This window comes from Lactuca sativa, chromosome 4 (assembly GCF_002870075.4).
Source record: "Lactuca sativa cultivar Salinas chromosome 4, Lsat_Salinas_v11, whole genome shotgun sequence".
NCBI lineage: Eukaryota > Viridiplantae > Streptophyta > Magnoliopsida > Asterales > Asteraceae > Lactuca > Lactuca sativa.
This window is the reverse complement of record NC_056626.2, coordinates 53,263,648-53,284,379: the sequence shown is the minus strand read 5'-3', so window position 1 is coordinate 53,284,379 and position 20,732 is coordinate 53,263,648. Positions and strand designations below refer to the sequence as shown.

The 20,732-nt window shown below is 34.0% G+C and overlaps 2 protein-coding genes across 4 annotated transcripts; both read right to left on the bottom strand.

Moving 5' to 3' along the window:
• Positions 1-9,769: 9,769 nt before the first annotated feature.
• LOC111876775 (putative RING-H2 finger protein ATL21A) lies at positions 9,770-11,333 on the bottom strand. Its single transcript, XM_023873346.3, has 2 exons — positions 10,388-11,333; positions 9,770-10,307 (listed from the first exon to the last, which is right to left on the bottom strand). The coding sequence occupies exons 1-2, from the start codon at positions 11,178-11,180 to the stop codon at positions 9,868-9,870; spliced, it is 1,233 nt and encodes a 410-aa protein (XP_023729114.1). The 5' UTR covers positions 11,181-11,333; the 3' UTR covers positions 9,770-9,867.
• LOC111876774 (histone-lysine N-methyltransferase ATX4) lies at positions 11,327-16,515 on the bottom strand. Of its 3 annotated transcripts, XM_023873345.3 has the most exons (20): positions 15,743-16,515; positions 15,264-15,667; positions 15,118-15,173; positions 14,776-15,040; positions 14,506-14,690; positions 14,327-14,422; positions 14,099-14,234; positions 13,929-14,001; positions 13,743-13,842; positions 13,527-13,651; positions 13,320-13,465; positions 13,115-13,219; positions 12,967-13,031; positions 12,649-12,865; positions 12,491-12,577; positions 12,261-12,407; positions 12,093-12,179; positions 11,927-12,001; positions 11,713-11,813; positions 11,327-11,562 (listed from the first exon to the last, which is right to left on the bottom strand). In XM_023873345.3, the coding sequence occupies exons 1-20, from the start codon at positions 15,993-15,995 to the stop codon at positions 11,472-11,474; spliced, it is 2,814 nt and encodes a 937-aa protein (XP_023729113.1). In that variant the 5' UTR covers positions 15,996-16,515; the 3' UTR covers positions 11,327-11,471. The 3 variants fall into 3 exon arrangements, with proteins under 3 accessions (XP_023729113.1, XP_023729111.1, XP_023729112.1); XM_023873343.3 differs by having other exon boundaries at positions 15,264-16,515; XM_023873344.3 differs by having other exon boundaries at positions 14,327-14,419; positions 15,264-16,515.
• Positions 16,516-20,732: the final 4,217 nt, after the last annotated feature.

The following is a 20,732-nucleotide window of genomic DNA, read 5'->3' as shown; positions in this document are numbered from 1 at the left end:
ACTGAGAGTGGCAACTATAAGTCCAAAAATCGGATTTGAACCATAAAGTTCTATATTTGGGACCAAAATGACTTCAAAACCACACTACACTAGATCTAAGCATTCTTGAGGAAAGTTATGAACTTTATACCTCCAAAGAGTCTCAAATTATGATGCTATTCCAGATCTATGAGCTCAAACTTCCCAAGTCCTTCCTTGCCAATTTTTTATTTCCTCTTCCAAGCTTAAAATCACCAAGATGGGCTTCTCAAGATTAAAATCACACAATAATGAAGGGATGATCCGTTCTAGGGTTTCTCTAAGGTTGGGGAGGATGATAAAGGGCTAGGGTTCAAGTCCTCATGTTCTTTATATAGTGCTTGACTCTAAAATTAGGGTTTAGTGTTACTGAGCGTACATTGGGCGTACATCTCGTATGTTGGGGTACGTCTCCAACACCCGTGACCATTTAACCTTCTACACTGGCGTACTCACCCACCTGCCACCTTTGCATGCATGGTCCTTTCTTGCCACTTCCTTCCAACCAAGGGCCAAAAATGAAATAATTAAAATCCGAGGGATGAATTTGAAGCTACTTGAAAAATGGGATGTTACAAAAGTTCGGAGCTTTATGACTTACAATGGTCCAAAAGCTCAAAGAAAAGGTAAGGTAGAAACTAGATTTCCAAGATGTTGCTCCACCATGGTCTTCTTCCACTGCAATGAGTCAAGAACCACCAAAGAATGCTTCAAAGACCACACAAATGGCTAAGGGCTTCAAGATGGCCGAGATTAGGGTTTCCATGAGACAAGAGGGTGGGGGAGGCTAAGTATGGGCAACCTTAGCCCTCTCATTCCATTACACACCAGAAATATTTGGGTTTTGGTCATCAAACCGTTCTCACTTCGTGAGCATTCAAAGTCTCACATCGTATGGCTCAAAAACATAGGGTCAACTAGTCAATGGTCACTCACGACGTGACCACCATGTCTCATGTCGTAACCCACATCCAAAAGTTATAATTAATTAAATAAGTACCTCCAAGACCTGGTTGTTACAAGTGAAAGTACATTGATCAATATGGGTGAGCTACTAATAACATGGAAGCATTGGTAGGCCCTTGAGCTACCAGAGGGCAAGAAATTTAGAATAAACAAAGTTCAGTCCATGAAGGAAAGCTAAATTTGAATTTGGTTTTGTCCTAAACCTTGTCTTATGATTGTAGGTTGCAAATGATAGATTCACATGGATGGAAACGTATGCACCATAGAATCTAGGTGTAAAAGTTTTCACTCTAATTCATGAGAGTGATTATGAGGAAACACTTTTTCTAGTAGATTTTAAAGATCTGATAAAGATCAATATGGATATTGGCTATGTTAATTGCATACTTAAATTCATAATATGATCACGACATCCCTCTTTGTATTTCGAATTGTGAGAAATGGTAAGGAATTGTTTGATCTTTCAAAATTATAGTTATAAGTTTTGACAAGGGTTTAAACACAGACACATATATGCTATAGAATGAAGGTGTATAAGCTTAAGAATTATAGTTGGAGACTTATCGAAGCATCGCATAACAAAAATTTATACTTAAGCAAGAAAGTCAAGAATATTGATTTTTAGATGTCCAGTTGATTTCTGGGTACATGTCAAATCTAGTGGGAGCATAATTGTTATGCTAGTATTGCGTGTTGACAATACTGTTCGTAAGGAACGAAGTTTTGAATTTGCAAATTGCAAAGTTTGGGAATTCTTTCGCTATGGTAGGCTTAAGGGAGAGAGCACTCATACTTCTTTTCAAATCTAAAAGTTTAGATTGCATAGTTTAATAGAACTTAGTCATAACCATATGTGAATATCACGTTGAAATGGTTAAACATAGGAAAATTCATATATTAATATATTATAGCAAGAGATTGAACAGATATCGGATATAATAAATCGAGTCTCATATGCTTCAAATATAGGATTGATTTCAAATGCTATAATATTAACTCATTCTAATTTTTCCAAATGCCTTGGGCATTGAGAGGAAAAGGATTAGAATTTTTGTGTGACTAGAGTTGCTAAACAACTGTCAAGAACATTCTAAGGTTTACTAAATGATTGGGTTCTTGTGGAAAGTTGGAAGTATGGTATTGTTTAGATGAGCCGTAGTGACATGTTCAAAATTAAGATGATTCTTGATAAAAATTGATGGTCATATGGGAATATGGAAATGTTTCCATAATGGGAGATACTTGAGAAATCTATAAGTAAGTTGGAAACTTTAATGCAAGAGAAGTGTTTAAGGAGTGTACCTTGAATTAGAACCTTCATTACCATGGAATTGTTTCTAGTAAAAAAGTTCCAACGGAATATTCTGTAATATCGTTGGCTCTTTCTATGTGACTTTGAATCCTCAACATCATAGAAAATCAATGCATGTAAAGTTGGAATTTCAATACATTCTAGATAGTAAAAAAATTGGAATTGTGAAATGAGCATCATTAGAATAATGTCTAGTTGCTCTGTTCACAAAGGAAGGACCATAGAGAGGCATAGTATGCATGATCATAACATAGCATGATTGATGCTTAATTCAAGTGGTTAGTTGATTACTTGAAACATTATACAATGAATAAAGTCGTAATTATTATGGTGATTAAACAATATAGATTTATTTATTTTCAATTGGTTTGAGACCATAGTTAATTAGTTTATTAATGTGTTTCATTTTGTGTGTTTTACTTCCTAAATAATTTGATTATTCGAATTCCACAGTCACTCATAATTTTGGAAGTAAGTAGTAAAATTAAGGTTGTCATGAATTAGATTGTAGATTGTCTAAGGAATTTTGAGATAGCAATTGTATTGCTACAATGTTCATGAGTACTTAGAAAATGGAGATATGAGTATTGGATAAACCGACACTCAAAGAATCACTTCATAGATTTTATCATGAGTAATTCTGAGACGATAATATCTTATATTCTTGAAATGCAAATATATGAGTTCTAATTTACAAGTCGGTTGTGCATTGGTGTTCCATAAACGCATCAGTAACTTGATGTTATAAAATGTAGTGTCATGTGCGATTTGGTGAGTAAAAGATACAAGCATATGAGTCAAAGTTTATCCGTTCCTTTTGCCTTAACAGGAGAAGCGATATCTTTGGGCCCCTCAATGATTTGATGTCGACATCTGAAGTGCTTGGCCGAGCCTAGACTAAATTGATGTGTTCAGTTAGTAGTCTGAATTTAGTCGTCATAAATCAGGAAATCGAGAAACAAAATTTTGGACAATAAGATTGATTTCAATCCATGTCTCATATCCATATGATATCTTGAAGAATGAAGGAATATTTAATCACTTATCTAAAGGAAAATCTTCTGATCGGATCAGAGTTCGGCAGTTGCTTTGGAAGCACCATTTGCTGATAATTTAGAAGTTATACCGGCCATTGTAGTTATAGACTTATCCAAGTGGTAGACTGTTGGATTAGGTGTCTAAGCCAATAACTAAAATTGGTATATACTTGAATTATTAACAAAATCCTTTTGGGTTGCCCTCAAACCTGGTAATTGAATAAGATAACTTATAGAGAAAGAGACTGATTTATTAATTTATTATATGATTAATAAACTAATTAGAAATCAAATTAAATGATTTGTTAATATATTATAAGAATAACATATTAATTAGGAATAGTATTGTTTAATTAAGAATTAATCAGAAATTAATTAGAACTAATTTGGGTATTAATTGGATTAATTAAAAGTTTAAGGACTTAAGCTATAATTGTTCAATAGTTGAACAAGAAGGTGTTCCAAAACCTTCCTCCGTTTGGACGATTTTCTAGGGTTTTAGGAGCTTCTGGAATGTGCATTGGAGATAATTAAGAAACCAGATAATTACCTAATTTAAGATATTGTTATTTTAATCAAGTAAGGCTTATATGGGATTCTTCTAACAGCTATATAAAGGGCCCTATAACATCAATTATTGGCCACTCTATATTCTCTAGAGATAGCCGAAAATTGACATCCCTCTCCTCTCTCTTCAAGTTTCCTTAGTTGCAAGGATTTGGGTGTGAACCATTATAGGCAAGACATTTTTGCTGCTAGCTTCCAAATCAAAGAAGAAAAGATTCTTGATTGTTTACTACAACAATCAAAAAGGTATGTGATTCCTAACTTGTTTTTCAATTTCGAAAATAGTTAGGGTTCATATGGTTTTTGTTGTTCAATAGAATGTTACTTCAATAGTGTTATGACTTAGATCTTTAAGTTGCATGTACCCTTAAGTGTTAAGGATTTATCTGTGTTATTACATGTAAAAGCCATCATCTTCGGCACTCATTGGAGCTGTTGATCTGGAGAAAGGAGGTCGATGGAGTTAGAGAACCGGAGATCAAAGAGAAAAGTAGAAGACAACGTTTTCTGATGTTCTTGCGAAGCAAATGGTTGAAGACGAAGCACACACATAGATTTTGAGGTATAGAAGGTTGACATCGGCGGTAGGTGGCATCGATTGTTATAAATCTGGAGGTGGTTTGAAGTCGTCGACAACAAAGGTTCACCAAAGTAGAAAAGAAGGAGAGACATCGACGGTGTTGGAAAGCGTAGGAGATTGTATGGCCGACATCCGTAACGGAAATGGTGGCGGCGGCGACGGCTGGAGGTTTTTAGTGAAAATCCAACTAAATCTGAATAGATATGAAAAATCGATGGTTCATGCGATCTGGTGGCTTGAAATTTGGCGATCTGTTAGCGGTAGTGATAGCAGGATGTGGTGGCAGTAGGTTGGATGGTGGTGGTTTTCGTCAGAGGTAAGGTTGTCGGCGGCGCCGGTGATGATGATGGATATCATCGGAAGTAGGTGGCAGAGTTAGGTGGTAGAGTTTGTGTTCTTGAAGCTTCTTGATAGAATTTAAATTGAGTAAATTACACGAATCGTCCTACGTGCATGTGCCAAAAGGCACGTTTAGTCCCTATTTTAAAAAATTAACTCGGATCGTCCTTCATTTGTTTTAAACTTGCATGTTTCATCCCTATTGACATATAATGACTATTTTGTCCTTATTAATTTCTTTTTATATTTTTCTTTTATTTCTTTTATCATTTTTAGATTAAAATAAATGGAAAATAAGATAAATATCCCTTTCCATTTCCCTATCTTCTTCTACCTTCATCCCCTCTTTCTTAACCACTCCTAATTACCGGTACCCCATCACCACTATCATCTGGAAGCCTTAAAATTTGCAACAAAATTCATCCATAGCCATCATTTTCTTTACATATTATCCACCCCATGAAACCATATGTTGATCACCATCACTCCACCACCATCATCGTTTCCGTATTTTCGATCTACAAAAAATCAGAAGGCAAGAAGGTGAGGCGTGTGCTCGATTAAGATAAATTGTTCAAATATTAGGAATAACTCAAATGAACTAAAAGAAACAAAAAATATTCCCCATTGATTTTTGTTGTATGCGATCCCACAAAAGGAAATAGTCAACCCAAATAAAATTATCAGTAGACTTTAATGTATGCGAGTTATGTGTGCATCACATAGACACAGGCCGTCTCCTTCTTCTTGTTCTGTTTCAAATTCTGATCAAATCAATGTTTTATAAACCAGTTTTTTAGTTGAACCGGTATGGTGACCGGTTCCCGATTCGACTGCCGGGTCAACCGATTTTTATAATTTTCATCTTTTTTCTATTTTGTTACACATACATACATATATAAATCATGATTTCATGTTTACAAGTTCAAACATTAAAAATATACATAAAAATAAGTTGTAAATCAATCCAAATACATTATAATAACACATAACCAGAAGTTTTAGTGTTTTACATCAATTCATATACGTCAAAAAGAAAATAAAGTATAATACCAAAGAAAATAAAGTATAATACTGAAACAAAGTATAGTTGTAGATGAATAGAAACACATCAAAAAACTTTATAACATTTACCATATGTTTTTATTTAGAAAAACTAAATAGATTTGAAAAAAAAAATCACCAAAGTTTATTATGCAAATAGTTTTTTTCTAGATGTTTTTATTCGGTTTAACTGGTTCAACCGGTTTATTTTGACCGGTTCAACCAGATTTTTCTAAATATTGTCCGGTTCAATATGGTTCAGAAGTCGGCGTAAAATCGGTGATAGTTGAACCGCTCCCTCCCCCGGTTCACGGTCTAAGCGGTTCGACCGGCCGGTTCAAACTGGTTTTTAAAACATTGGATCAAATACCCACAAAGTCGCAGCCTCTCCTTCTCTCTAGATCGACCGCAGGTAGGTATCCTTCTTCTCAAAATCGATTGTAGGTGCCTTCTTTGATTTTGATTCCAGCCCCTCTCTCTCTCTCTCTCTCTCTCTCTCTCTCTCTCTCTCTCTCTCTCTCTCTCCAAAGAAATCGAGGTTCACCCTTCTTACCTTCAATTGAGTTGCAGGTTTTTTTGGATGGCAGATGTGGTGTTGGCTGCTAGCTTAGTGGATTATGGTGGTCCAATGGTGGCTAATTAATGTAGAAATGAAGGATTGTGAACGTTCAATGGTAAGGTGAGGCTTGAATTAGGTATGATTTTTGTGTGTTGGTCTTACTTAAGGCTTGAGATTTTCGGTGGTTGTTGGGTGTTCTTCAACAAAAGAGAAAGAGAGAAAGAAATTGTTTGTTAATGATTAAAAGATTATTTTTTAATAATGCATAATAATTAAAAAAAATGTCAAAAATAAATGAAAAAGAAATTAAAAAGGACATTATAGTCATTTTATGTCTCGTGAGGGATGAAGCGTGCAAATGTAAACTAATGAGAGATGAAACGTGCAACTTTTTACGATGTAAGAGACGGTCCAAATTAATTTTTGAAAATAAAAACTAAACATGTATTTTTTTTAATAATGACAGGTGTTGCTATTAAGACACCCTATAGATATCTTTATCAAAAATCAACCAATAGGTAACTATTTTTAATAACTAGGTTATAACCCGTGGACACCACGGATGAAATTTTAATATTACAAAAATTAATCATATTATAACTTAATTATCGAGCAATGATAAAATCATGAGTTTGTATGATGTAAGGAAAGGAAGTCAAAGAGAGAATGTACTCTTAATATGTTAGAACAAATTAAAACAATGTACTTTGCTTGGTTTGTTTATCGTAAACTATGTATTTAAATAATGGATGTTTATTGTTTATTGAAAATCATAAGCATATTTTTATATTAGAAGATTATATATACATAAATATGATTCTGTTTATTATAAAACGTATTTTTTTAAGTTTTTTTTTTAGTTTCATTGCAGGTAATTCCGACTTTTTTATTTCTAAAGGGGTCAACTTTTATTCCATGTAATAGTAAGCTTTTAGATAATATACAACATTAAAAAGAGCAAATAAACTTGATGTTGAACAAAATTATAAGAACTTAGACAATTTCCACATTGACACATGGACTATAACTATAATTTATATAGGGACCATAACTTGACAATTTCTACATTGACACAGGAACCATACCTGTAATTTATAGAGGGATCATAACTGTAATTTACATTAGGACCATTTATGTAATTTACACAATTACCATTTTTGTAATTTACACACGATCATTGAAGCTTTATCTCTTGTTTTATACACATTTATTTCAATCCCATTCATCAAGTACATCCGCATTGTTTTATAAATTTGATTGCTATTTCTTGCACATGTTACAACTTACAGGTAAGACAGTTGTTTTGTATGAAATCTAGAAATGGCATTGTACTTTTATAACCTGACCATTAACACCGGCTAACTCTAAAACAACACCAACCACGTGGAAGATTACACTTCTAATTCCAATTACTTTGACTGATTACATTCCTTTGCGAACCAAAAAAACGCATGTGCTTCATCAGCGGATTTTGACCGAATCAAATAGGAATTGGAATTTGTAATTTCTAAAAAAAGGACAAAAAAAGCAAACACTAACATTAACAAATATCACGAAATTTTATTATCTACTTTTTAATATTCGACTTAAGGCGTTCAAATACCTTATTGTGTTTAATATAACACATCACCTACTTCCCAAAATAGAAGAGAATATTAATAAAAAAAAAGGTTCATGATGAGAATATAAAGAACCTCTACCACTCTCTAAACCTAAGCAATACAAAAGTTCAATTTTAGGAAATTTTGTACTAAATGGAGCAACCACTGACATTCAGGTCTTTATTTAACTCAAGATTTAGGCAAATAAGGTATCCACTTTCGTGTATCTTTAGGTCCAAAAACTCCAATTTGATTTATATCATAATTAATGCAAAAAATGAAATTTTACCCTAAGAGATTAGAGAAAGTACCCGATATTTATTATGTAAAGATCACTATAAAATCCATTTTCATCTAATAAAGTCCTGATAACTTGCTATCATCCAAAAGAAAATAGATAACCAAGCAAAAAGTAAGTAATAATGGTATGTGTTACGACTTATGTGGGTGTGTGTGGAAGAGGGGGGGTCTAGAAAACAGATAATCATATAGGAAAAAAGGGGGAGATAATGAAGCTACATAGGTACAATCTTCATCACCAAATGCCAATAAGAAAAGTTGTTTGATATAATATTATTGTTATTAGGCATCATCATAAAACATCAATTTCTTAACCGCTTTTATCATTTACCTACTACAAGCATAAAACAATAAACTTGAACACAACATTTGACCAAAATTTATATGATTTATCATAAAAAAAAAATCTTTTTTGATGAGCATATACCAGTAACAAAAAACCGAACAACAATAATAAGAAGCAACAAAATTTAAATCAATTAGATTTTTTACAAACCTGCTTCAGCTAGGAGATTGATGTGGCATAATTGGCCACGATTGTTGATTTATGCATGCAACATGTAAGTAAATCTTCAAGAAAACATGTTTATTTTCTATGAGAATTAGGGTTCGAGAGGCAGCCAGATGGAGAGGAAAAGAATTTGGATTGGCCCCGATTAGAACAAACAAAAGGGTAGAACATAATGCAAATCTGAACTTTTTTGAGGACGGAGGATCATTACACCAGGTTAATTGGTCTTTTCTACCTCTTAACACATCGTCGATGATGGAATGGAGATGAAAAACAAAAAAATTAAAATTGCAGACGGCACACATTCAAAAAAAAAAGTCGTATATTAGGAGAGATACGCGGAAGGAAAATTGATTGTTGATTTCTTGCAAATTAAATTGGTGAATTGTAATTTAAACGGAATTCCTGATTAGTAGGAGGTGATGATGTAGAATTTACAGCAGAAGGAATGGGCGGGAAAAACAGGGAAATGAAAGTCGCGGTAGTGACACGTGGCAAGTAGGAGGAGCAAAAGGATGACACGTGTAGTTTAAGGGAGTCTTTTATTAAGATTATATAAGATCTTTTCAAAAAACAATATAATTTTAATCAATAAAAATACTTTAAAAATTATATAGGGTTTCTAAATGCTAAAATGGAATATCCATTTAGCCAACCTCTAACAAAAATGTCCTTAATAAAAAGATTCTTAAATAGGTTTGTAGCATTTTTAGCGAACCCCTAAAATAGTGACTCATTTGTCAATCGACCTCCATAACTTTGTTCACACTTCCTTCATAACTTCATTACAATATTGAGCTGACTTTTGATCTAGTCATACCCCTACGTCTTTGATAAGAATGTTTTACCTACACCTACCATTGACATTTTATTAAATATTCCACCGCTCTTCCGCCTACACCAACATAATTCATGTTTGATACAAATTTAATGTATGATCTTTAAAACAAAAGTATGGTATATAATGTATCTACATCATCCAATTAACAAAATTAAGCAAATTAATAATCAAAAACATACAAAAAAATGCGTGCTAGGATTGATCAACATGAACAGGAGAGGGTGAATTCCTGCATATTGGACATGATCCATTCATCTTAAGCCATTCGTCAATACATTCTGCATGAAAGCAATGCAGACACTCCGGTATACACCTTACACTCTCCTTCACATGATACTCCGATAAGCATATCGGACACACTGCATCATCATGTCCAGGGAGCCGTTTGCTTTCGCCCAGCACCACTTTCGTGTATGACTCGATGGTCATCTGGTCAAGTCCAACGATGGTTGGTGGCACAACGCCGTCGTCCACTGGGGCCACGGTGGTGGTGGTTCTCTGGGTACTGAAGAAGTCACCCCGCCGTCTATCCTTTGCACACATGAGGCAAGCGATCATAATGGAAGCTGCCATGGCTGGTATAGCCATCGCAAAAGCTATGATTTTGAATATGTGGGAAGGTTTCGGAACACCTGTGAATCAAAAATCAATAATCTTTTAATCGAATTCCAAATGGGTCAAGAAAGATATGAATCGATGATTGATGTTATACCGTTGTTATAGAAACATCTTGTCTCAGATGAGGAAATATTCGCATAACCACAGGAAACACCAGCTGCTTCACAAGTTTCACAATCAGGTTTCGACCATATCAAAATCATATCATCATCGATCCGTGTTGTAAACCCTTGATTTGATTGCTCCGACGTCACCGGCAGCCTGACATTAAGTCCGACGATCTGACATCCGGTGTTATTACCACTCAATGATCGCACATCATTCATTGAAGCAATAGCAAGAGTTGTAAAACTCGAATTACTCAAACAATCAACGGTGGTAAACCTATAACCAGACAAAGTCGCATCATTTGGACATCTCAAAAGAGTGTAATTTTGCATGTAGCTAGCAGCTGAGAAAGGTGAGTTGAAGAGGTCGATATTCAACAGCCTAGCCGGAAGACAGTTTGCAGGGTCGGAGATTCGCATAGCTTGTGATCGGTAGTTGATGCTCCTGACGGCGAATTCGCCGGAGGAGGAGATGTTGACAAGCAACGTACTGGGTCTTACACATCGGAGATCGAAGCCCAGAAAGCCGCAGGTTTGGGGTTGTTGACCGATTAACCGGAAGGGGAAACGAACGTTGTTTAGGTTTTGACCACAATATGAAAGTGGGCAATTTGGTTGTGCTGAAGAAAAAAGAGGAATTACGAGAAGATAGAAGAGAGTTTTTGTGAAAACATAGGCATAGGCATCCATGGATGCTCCTCGATTGTCGTGTGTTAAAAGATGACTTATTGAAGAAGGAAGGACATGTGGTTGGTAAAAGCAATCATATATATGAAACATAAATCCAAAGTCAAAAGCTTGTGTGTTCTGACAGTTGTGTTTTGTTTATGTATACAAGTTACACGACTTTTCTATTTTATTTTTGTCAAGTTACATCATCATTTGCCTCAATGAGTAAAGAATGTGTACCACTAAATAATTGACTATAAACAAACAAACAAATCAAAATCTTTCTTTCCATGAAAAAGAATACTCGATAATCATTTGAATGAAAAACGTTGGAAGATATGACTAGAATTTACATGCTATAAAGAAAAAAAAAAAGCAACTTTGGTTATATACTAAGTATAACTAATTCATGAAATTTCGACAATTGGAGGCTCTACATAAACAAGGGACTTTAACTTCATCTTGCTCATCTTGATCAAATTTGTAGTCATACCTGTCGCACCATATAATCATATCATTATATACATGTAAGTGACACGAAAACTTTATTAAAAACAAATTTCGTTATTGATTTTGACTGAATATAAATGGGACCCACAAAATGAAAATGAAATTAAAAAAAAATGGTCAACGAAAGTCATACGTCAATTCATCACCAGCGGCAACATTGCTTTTAGCAATGAGGACTATCCGGCTCTCCTCCTCACCCATACTCAAAATCCTAGCATAGCAATTCGGCATACACTGCAACAAAATAATAATAATAATAATAATAATAACATTTAGAATTATTAACCTATAAAAATAAAAGGTAGCCTTTAAAAATAAAGATATACCAAACCAAATAGGAACCTTACCGAATGGTTAATTAAGCGTGCCATATTACCCTTATTTGTGGCATCAATTACAATATCCTCACTAATCTTAAACAACTGCATTAAAAAAAATTAATCACAATAAACAAAAAAGAAAATATAAACGTATGTGAAACTTTATTCAAAAAAAAATTAATAGAAAACTCACATAGCAATCTTTCCCTTGAGATCTATATTTGACCTCTCTCAAATCTGCTACACTGCGCCTCACCTGCTCACCCCGGTATTCAAGAACCTCCAGATACGGAAAAAGAAACACAAGATTTAATTTTATTATTTTTTTAACAAAAATAATATAATTTAAAAACTAAAATACCATTTCTCCTTCTAGTATCTTCCTACGTGCAAAGAGGCCCCACCCATGTATTCCAGATTTACCAAAACACACACGATGTTTTTCCATCCTCTGTAAACTGTCGAGTCTTTCCTTGAATGTCAAACACGAATTCAAATCTTGAACTTCCTATAAAGTGTAAGCAAAACAAGTTAAATTACTAAATTACTAAAATACCCATTCCTAATAAAACAATTAAGTGGAAAAATTACACTGTTGGGAGTTAAGGAATCGATGGCATCTACAGGATGCTGAATTGGGCCCATAACTCGGTGAAACAACGCTTCCTTTACATCATTCTGGAAATTTTAAAAAAGAGTTTTTTAGTGTGAAAATAAAGAGAAAAGTTTAATGAAATATAACTTTTTACCTTGGTGGTTGATGGTGTATAAATGCGACACCTGGCAGCAGATAGAGGCTCAAACTCATTGTTCTCTGATGTTGAAGAAGAAGAAAGATTTACATTTGCACATGATACGAGTCTTGAGCCTCTAAAACTCTGTTTTTGATTCTGTTTTTGAAGCAATCCTGTTGCACAAAACACCTCTGATGAAGTCCTGATCACAATCCCATTGTCTGCTGGTGTTCTGCATATCAATATTTTTTTATAAACAAAATGTCATTAACAATAAAAATCATAAATATGATCAGATTTTATAACACTATCATATTCTTGTAAAAAGTATACCTGTGGATAGCACAGTATGTTGTCCATTTGGTGTTATAAATCCCACCTTTCTCAGACGAATGCAGCTGAAATTTTTTTAAATCTTTAATAAATCACAACTATTATTTTACATAAATGATAATAAAAAAAAGTCAACTAGTCAACTTACTTCAACACAGTATCCAGCACGTGAAGCGCACATTGCATGAAAGAAAGTGGCACATTTGCAACACTGTATGCAAGAACCATGAATTTGCTTGCAAATTACACATGCCTACAATATTACCCACAAAAATAAAAAAGTTGCCACGTCAGCAATGTATTTATTAATTACATGTGGACAATGAAAACTTGTTATCTATTAGCTTTTTTACCTTAACAAATGAATCAGGTGGAATCCTTAAAAGCCCAGTTGCAGGTTCCATTTTTTCATCACTTAAAAAAGCAACTTCAGGTCTAAACCATGCACAGATGACGTGGACCCACAAGGGTTCTATATCACTTGGCTTCATAGCCCCACCTATAATTTTAAAAAAATTAATTACCAAAAATAATCCCAAAAAAGTTTATAATTCATTTACCTTTAACAGGACATAGACAACATTCTCTTTCAATTTCAGGTGTTTCACATGCCCTACAAACCCAAGATGTGAAGTCATGAACATCTCTAACTCCATAACATTCTTGATGCACAGCTATTTGACACCTGGACCAATTAAAAAAGAGTTTGATTATTCTATTTTACATGTGGGATTTTTAACATAAAAGTACACAAGATAATTGAAAGAAAGAAAGACCTGTTGCAGATGATAATTTTGTTGATATCATAATCTTCATCCCATCTACATATAGCACATCTTTCAGTTGTCCACTTTGCATGAATAGGTTCATACTTCTCTGAAATTGTTACAGAAACATTTTATATATAAAATTCGTTCATAAACATTAAACAACAATAAAAGAATCATATGATTATTAATTACCTTGAAGAAATGAAAATAACTGTTGTTCATCTAAAGGAGAAGACTTAACATAATGAACGTTATTATCTGCAAGCTGCAATGTTAAAATGTTACTAAAAGATAATAAATCAAAACATATGCAGTATTCTGTATTCATATTATCATTAAAAAAGATAAGAAAATAAAATCACCATTTTTTCGAGGGGTAACATTGAACCCTTGACTTTAATGCTGACTTTCCACTTTTTTGCTCTGGAACCAGTATGGCGTTCCCATTCAGATGGGGTTTGTTTTCTTGTCCCACATGAACCACATTTACACTCAACTCTGATAAAAAGAATATAAATAAATAATATAAATCAATTAACTATAAGTATTATATTATCATAATTGTGTTTGTTTTTTCTATGGGGTCTTACAAATGAAGATTTGGATAATAAATCCCTTCCATGTTGTTGCAGATGACACTTATTTTATCAGGCAATGTACTTTGAGCATTATTTTCTGTTAATCTGCTGAAAATATATCAAATCATCAGAATTAAATCTAAAACGAAACTAAAAATTGACAACATTCTCATCATGAAAAGTTTGAATACCGGGGTTTTGGTGGGGATTTATCTACAGCTAATTGGTCAACAGAAGGTTGACTTTTGCATTCTGTAATGATATTCTTATTAACTTTTGGAGTACAACGCTCACACAAAGCATTATTCATTGTTTCATTTGGAAAAATCAAACCACAGCTCTCACATGGTTGCTCCTCTTTCTTATTATAAACAATCTGCAACAAGAAAAGCAAACATTCACATCAAAGTTTCTACAAAAGCCTAAAGGAAATAAGAAGAAATGTATGCAACAAAACTTGCCTTTTTACTTTTGAAATATGTAAGATGACGTTCTGTAGCAGTTTTCACTTTGATCTCAACAAGATCGGAATCAGAATCCGAATCGGGGTCAGAATCGGAATCCGAATCGGGTTCACAATCGGAAGCGGAATCGGAATCACTTGAACATTCTTGTTTGTCCTCATAGCAAGAATTCAAATTCCCATTTTCAATAATGTATGCTTCTTCTATTGCCTTACGAAAATCATCTGGTTTGCATCCGTACAATTGAGTTTGTCCCTGAAATCTGAAGAGAAATCAACTCATTAAAACTCGTTATTAGTTTCTTGAAAACATAAAGGTACAAGCGTTTAAAGCACACACCTGTCTAAATACTCCAAAAAAGGAAATATCATTCCGTCTTTCACCCATGCATAATCCTGAAACATCAGCGAGACTTAATTAGGGCTAAAAATTAGTTAACAGACGCAAGACATGTAGACACGTGGCTGAATGGAGAAAGAGATTACCCTTGTTCCTCTTTTTGAATACCCATAAAACATAACACAAGCAGTGTTTGGAACGCGGGCTTTCTTTACAGATACAGGAGCTTCTTGTTGTGCATCGATCACAATAGCTGGCCAAGCTGGAAACCTATTCGAGCATTTTGCCCACACAATTTCACCTCTATGAAAATCTCCATGTGCATAAGATTCCTTCTTGTTTTTATTCTTGATTGTCTTTCTCGCCTTCTTATTGCTGTTAAAATTATTATTACCAATTGAAGTTGCAGAACTAGAGGAACTTGTGTACATTTCACCCACCATCACTTCCATACTCTGTTTCTTCGGTACTGATTCTCTGTCACAAAATGGGCTTTTGCGCTTCTTTATGTTCGTAATCATATCGGTATCATTCTCTTTCTTCCACAAACCTATAACTGAATCGTTAAATCGCGAGGGACATACTGATAGACGACTTCGAGAAGACTTGAGTAATTGAATTGAACCTGAACTCGACTTCAAATCGGTAGGGGTACATGGAACTCCTCCGGTGCACCAAGCGTTAACGACGTTTTCGTAGTCGATAAAACAGGCTTCCTTATCAGCATTTGCCACGAACACGGTGTTTGTTCTTTGTTTCTTGGTAAAACTCCCAGAAGGGTAATGACGATGTGAATCATCTGTCGTATCCGCATCAATTTCCTCCAATTTGCAGCGTTTAACATTCGGCATTTTTGATCGCACCATCGGTTCAATCATCTTCTTCCCTGACCGTAACAATTATCCATCGTTAACCCTCTTTTCATACCAGAAATCTCAATAGAAACCCTAACTTCAGTCCGGTTTGGTGGAGAAAGAAACAAAAACGTATCAAGATTTATCGGTTCAGATAGAAAGAATGTGGGAATTTTGCGACCCACCGCCAAGCTAATATAATGAAAGAATGGTTCGTTAATTGAGATAATTAGAACAGATAAACATTCTACAGCCTCCGAAACAACCCGTTCGAATTCGGAATTATCAATTAATTCCCCAAAAAATTCAGCAATTCCAATCAATTCAATCGAACATGGTAACCCAAAGAAAAGAAACCCTAATTCACGGAATCGAGGGGTTTAAACGACGAAAAGACTCGACAACTGATCCCAAATCAAACGAATTAAATCTGGGATTCTGCAACAGAAATTTAGAAAGAAAAAACGCAGCAGCACAGAGGCATGGGAGATAAAGAATTAGGATTTTGTTCTTGCAGTTGCATAAACAATCAAATGTTGTGCTTCTGTCAGCGTGAATATTAAAGGATACAGAGAGTTACACAAATGCCACTTCGGCTATTTGTGTATTTTCACATTTAGCCCTAAAATAACACAAATTTCATCTTGTTTTTCTTGTAGGCTACTCTTCCTTAAACCGGTTACAACTTACAATGTTGTGTTTGGAACGTTTGTTTTGATTATTATTATTATTATTATTATTATTATTATTATTATTATTATTATTATTTTAAAACCCATAGAAATTACGATTAAAAAATCTTTATTCATAATTTACAGAGGTAATGAAATATCAAAGATTTACAACCACAGTTTCGGATTAAACGTTTAAAATATAATAATAATTATATACTTTAGCGAACAATTAAAATCCTTAATTATATTAATTAGTTCTTCATATCTGTTACGAACTAATAAATATTTATTGTATGCATGATATGTGGATAAATATTCTGAGTATATAATATTTATAGAATATCTCAATATAAAAATTATCGTTAAACGATAAAATAAAGAATAAAAATAAAATATTATTTAAGATAAATAATCTTAATAAAAGTTGTAGTAGACGTAATGACAATTTTATGGATATAAAAAACGTTTAAATCTGACTTTGTATGAGTATGTTATGATTTGTCTAAGTTTCGCGTTCAAACCGATACAGTAATGTGCGTCATAAAAGGTGAAACGGGGATATGTTGTTTTTTAACCAAAGTAATATAAGTGAAAGTCGAAGTACTGGCCAATAGGAACACATCGATATAAAGAACGTTAAAATCTGACTTCGTGTGATTAAGTTATGATTTTTCAAAGTTTCGAGTGCGACACAGTACAACAGTGTGCAACACAAAAATCGAAATTAAAATAGGTTCGTTGTTAGCCAAAACAATATAAACAAGAGTTGAAGATGTTGTAAATCCGAATTTGTCGATATAAAGACAGTCGAGAACGGAGCTTGTATGTGAAGGATATAAGCGGAACTTGGTTCCTAAGTTTCGAAACGTGGTGAAATATGTTCAAATTTATAAAATTGAAATAAAATGAGAATTAGCTGACGGAGTCTAAATGAAAGTTGCAGTACTCGTCGATATAAAAGTAAGGATATAAAGAACGTCGAAAACAGAGTTTGTATGAAAAAATTAAGAATTTCACAACGTTATTTATAGTCTAAGTCACCTCGAATCGAAACACAAAAAACAAAATGAGAACTAGTCGAAAAAGTCAAAATTAAAGTTGTAGTATTTATCGATAGCTACGCATACATATAAAAAACCATTGAAAACGGAGATCGTATATGAAAGTTATGAATTTCAGAAAAATTAATAAATTTGGACGACCCGGATCAACGCCACATGTCGCAATCAGAATAGGCCCTTCATCCCTAAGTTCGGGCGACGTGGACGCACCAAGAGCTACCACGTGGGCAGGGCGCGGCTCACCTAGGTGTGACGCGACTTTCCTGTTTGGCTATATATACTTCTGTTTTTTATCACTTTTCTTCACAAAACTTCTTCATTTCTTTCTCAAAATTTCTGAAGGACCCGAGGCCGGACTTTAGTATTTCTTAGATGTTAGTAGAAAAGCTTTGGAACCCAAAAAGGCCCGAGAAATAGAGTTTTTGGTTTGAAGTCTTCCTGCGTAATGTTCATCCCTCTCAATTGTTCTGCTTCAAGGTTTCTTTATTCACTCAGTATCTTACCATTAAAGTTATGAAATCTTTTTTCATCTTCTTAATATTTGTACTGTGGATTCGTGTTTAAATCAGTTGTATTCTTAACAAGAATCCAATTATAAACCCTAAAATCAAAATCTCTTCTTGATCGCGGTTTTGTTCCTGACTCGGCACATCAAGCGCCTCTCCACTTACGAACGTCAACGGTGTTCCTGGTACTTCCATCTGCCTTCTCAATTTCCTCTAATTATTGATTTCTAAGTACAATTTTGAAAACCTACATTTGCCGCATTGGATCAGGGCATGATCATTAGAACTATAGTTTTTATGTAGCGATTTCATTTTTTTTTACTAATCTTTATTCATTTAAATTGATTATAAACAGATCTTCTTTCTGTTGATTGGTGTTGTGTTTTAGCTTCATCAACACAAATCATGGAGGTTAGTTTTAGAATATGAACTATTTATTCTTTAACCAAGCATAAATATACTTCTTCTCAGTTATTAACTTGTTTGATTTTCAAATTGCATGTGAAAAATAGAATCCAATTTGACATTGATAAGATAAAGGAGACATTCGAACCTGATAATAGTTGTGGCCATGGAGGAGTCATTGGTGTTGGATTAGTGTCTAAGCCCATAACTATATTTGGTATGTGCTTGACCCGGTTGTGCATGGTCCTTTTGGGTTGCCTTCGCCAAAGCAACTTGACAAGGTAATTTAAAGAGAGAGAGAGAGAGAGAGAGAGAGAGAGAGGGAATATTATGGTTTATTAATATATTATAAGAATAATATATTAAAGGAGAAATCATATTTATTTAATTAGTATTGGTCATAAATTAATTAGGAATTAATTTGGTGACTAAAAGAGATTAATTAAATAAAGGGGCATAAACTGTCAAATGTATGATAGTTGAGTTTTGGGCTGGGAAACCTAATGGACTTAAGGGGGAACGAAATTATGATGGGGATCCATCATAATTTCGTCCAAGGCCTTGTTCCAGAAGGTTCTTTGGGCTGCTTAGTGGCTAAGCTGTCCATTAGGGTTTAGACTGAAACCCTAGCAGCCTATAGTATAAATATGACCCCTAGGCTATGAAAATCGGCTACACTTGATTCCAAGAGAACCCTAGGGCCGATTTTAGCATCTCTTACCATCTCTCATATTGCCTTCTTTCTTGTGGGGTTTGTGAACCATTAGAGGAGTTACAATTGTGACTCTAAGCTCAAGATCAAGAAGACTACAAGGATTTCAAGCTATTTGAAAGAGGTAAACACTTAGATCTGTTCTTATGATGTTGATTTCGAAATATATATGATAGATCTAGGGTTGTAAGTTTTGGATTCAAAGCATGTACAATAGAGAAACCTAGATCCAAGCATTAGGGTTTGTATGAGCACATAGGATTGTTCTTATGCATAAAACCCATCAGTGGTATCAGAGCCATGATTGGTTTTCAGTTTTATGTGATGCTTTAACTGTTTAATTGCTGAAAATCATGTTTTCTTGCCTCTGCCTGACTCAACTCGGCGAGTCAATATCTGGACTCAGCGAGTTGGCCCTACTCGGCAAGTCTGTGCATTAGGCAGAGGATATTTCGGGATTTTGTTGCTGTTTTGTCATGGGATTAATGCCTAAATCGTTTTTTGAAGATAAAATCCAGATTTTATTGTATTTGAATGATTATCCCTGCCAAAACAACAGATAATTTCAAATCTTTTGAATATTAGTTGTTTATATGATAAATATGGATTATTTAAATTATTTGGTAATTATCTTGTGACTAAAATTGGATTAGGTCAAATATAGATAATTATAAAATTAATTGTTTATTTTGTATTATTTGTTATTTGATCCCTTATGTTTTGAAAAGTTCAAAACTTGTCGTCAAGTTTTGAAATTTAAATTTTGTGATTAAAAGTTTAATTTTGAATAATTTAAATTTCAAACCCTTAGAATTTTACAAGTTTAAAATTCAACCCTATACTATTATATTATTACAAGCTTAATATATATATATATATATATATATATATATATATATATATATATATATATATATATATATATATATATATATATATATAACTTAAAATGCTAGTCTTACCGTTAGTAGGCCTCATTCACGAAGCCAGTCTATAAGGTGGGTATAAGGTTGCTGCCTATAAAATGACGCTTAATGGGTGTACACTCACACCCACCACTTGCTTGACTGGTGGAGGGTCGTTAGCCGAACGAGTAGGATAGGGAAATCCTCTCCTCATTAAAAGTATAATGTAAGATACAAAGTAACTACAATGTTTTACAAATTCCCAATCTTAGTAACTTTAGGGTAAAATGTGAAAATGATGCTAACCCATGGAATTACACTTTGTACCCTTTTCAAACGTTGGTGGATCTCATGTGGTTAACCGGCACACTAATTTGGGGATGACATTGGTAGCGAAGGGTGACTCGATGTTTGTCATAGATCAATGGAGCGTGTGTGGTTTACCGGTACATTGATTAGGTGATAGAGACATTGAGTGCACCATGTTGATTCACATGG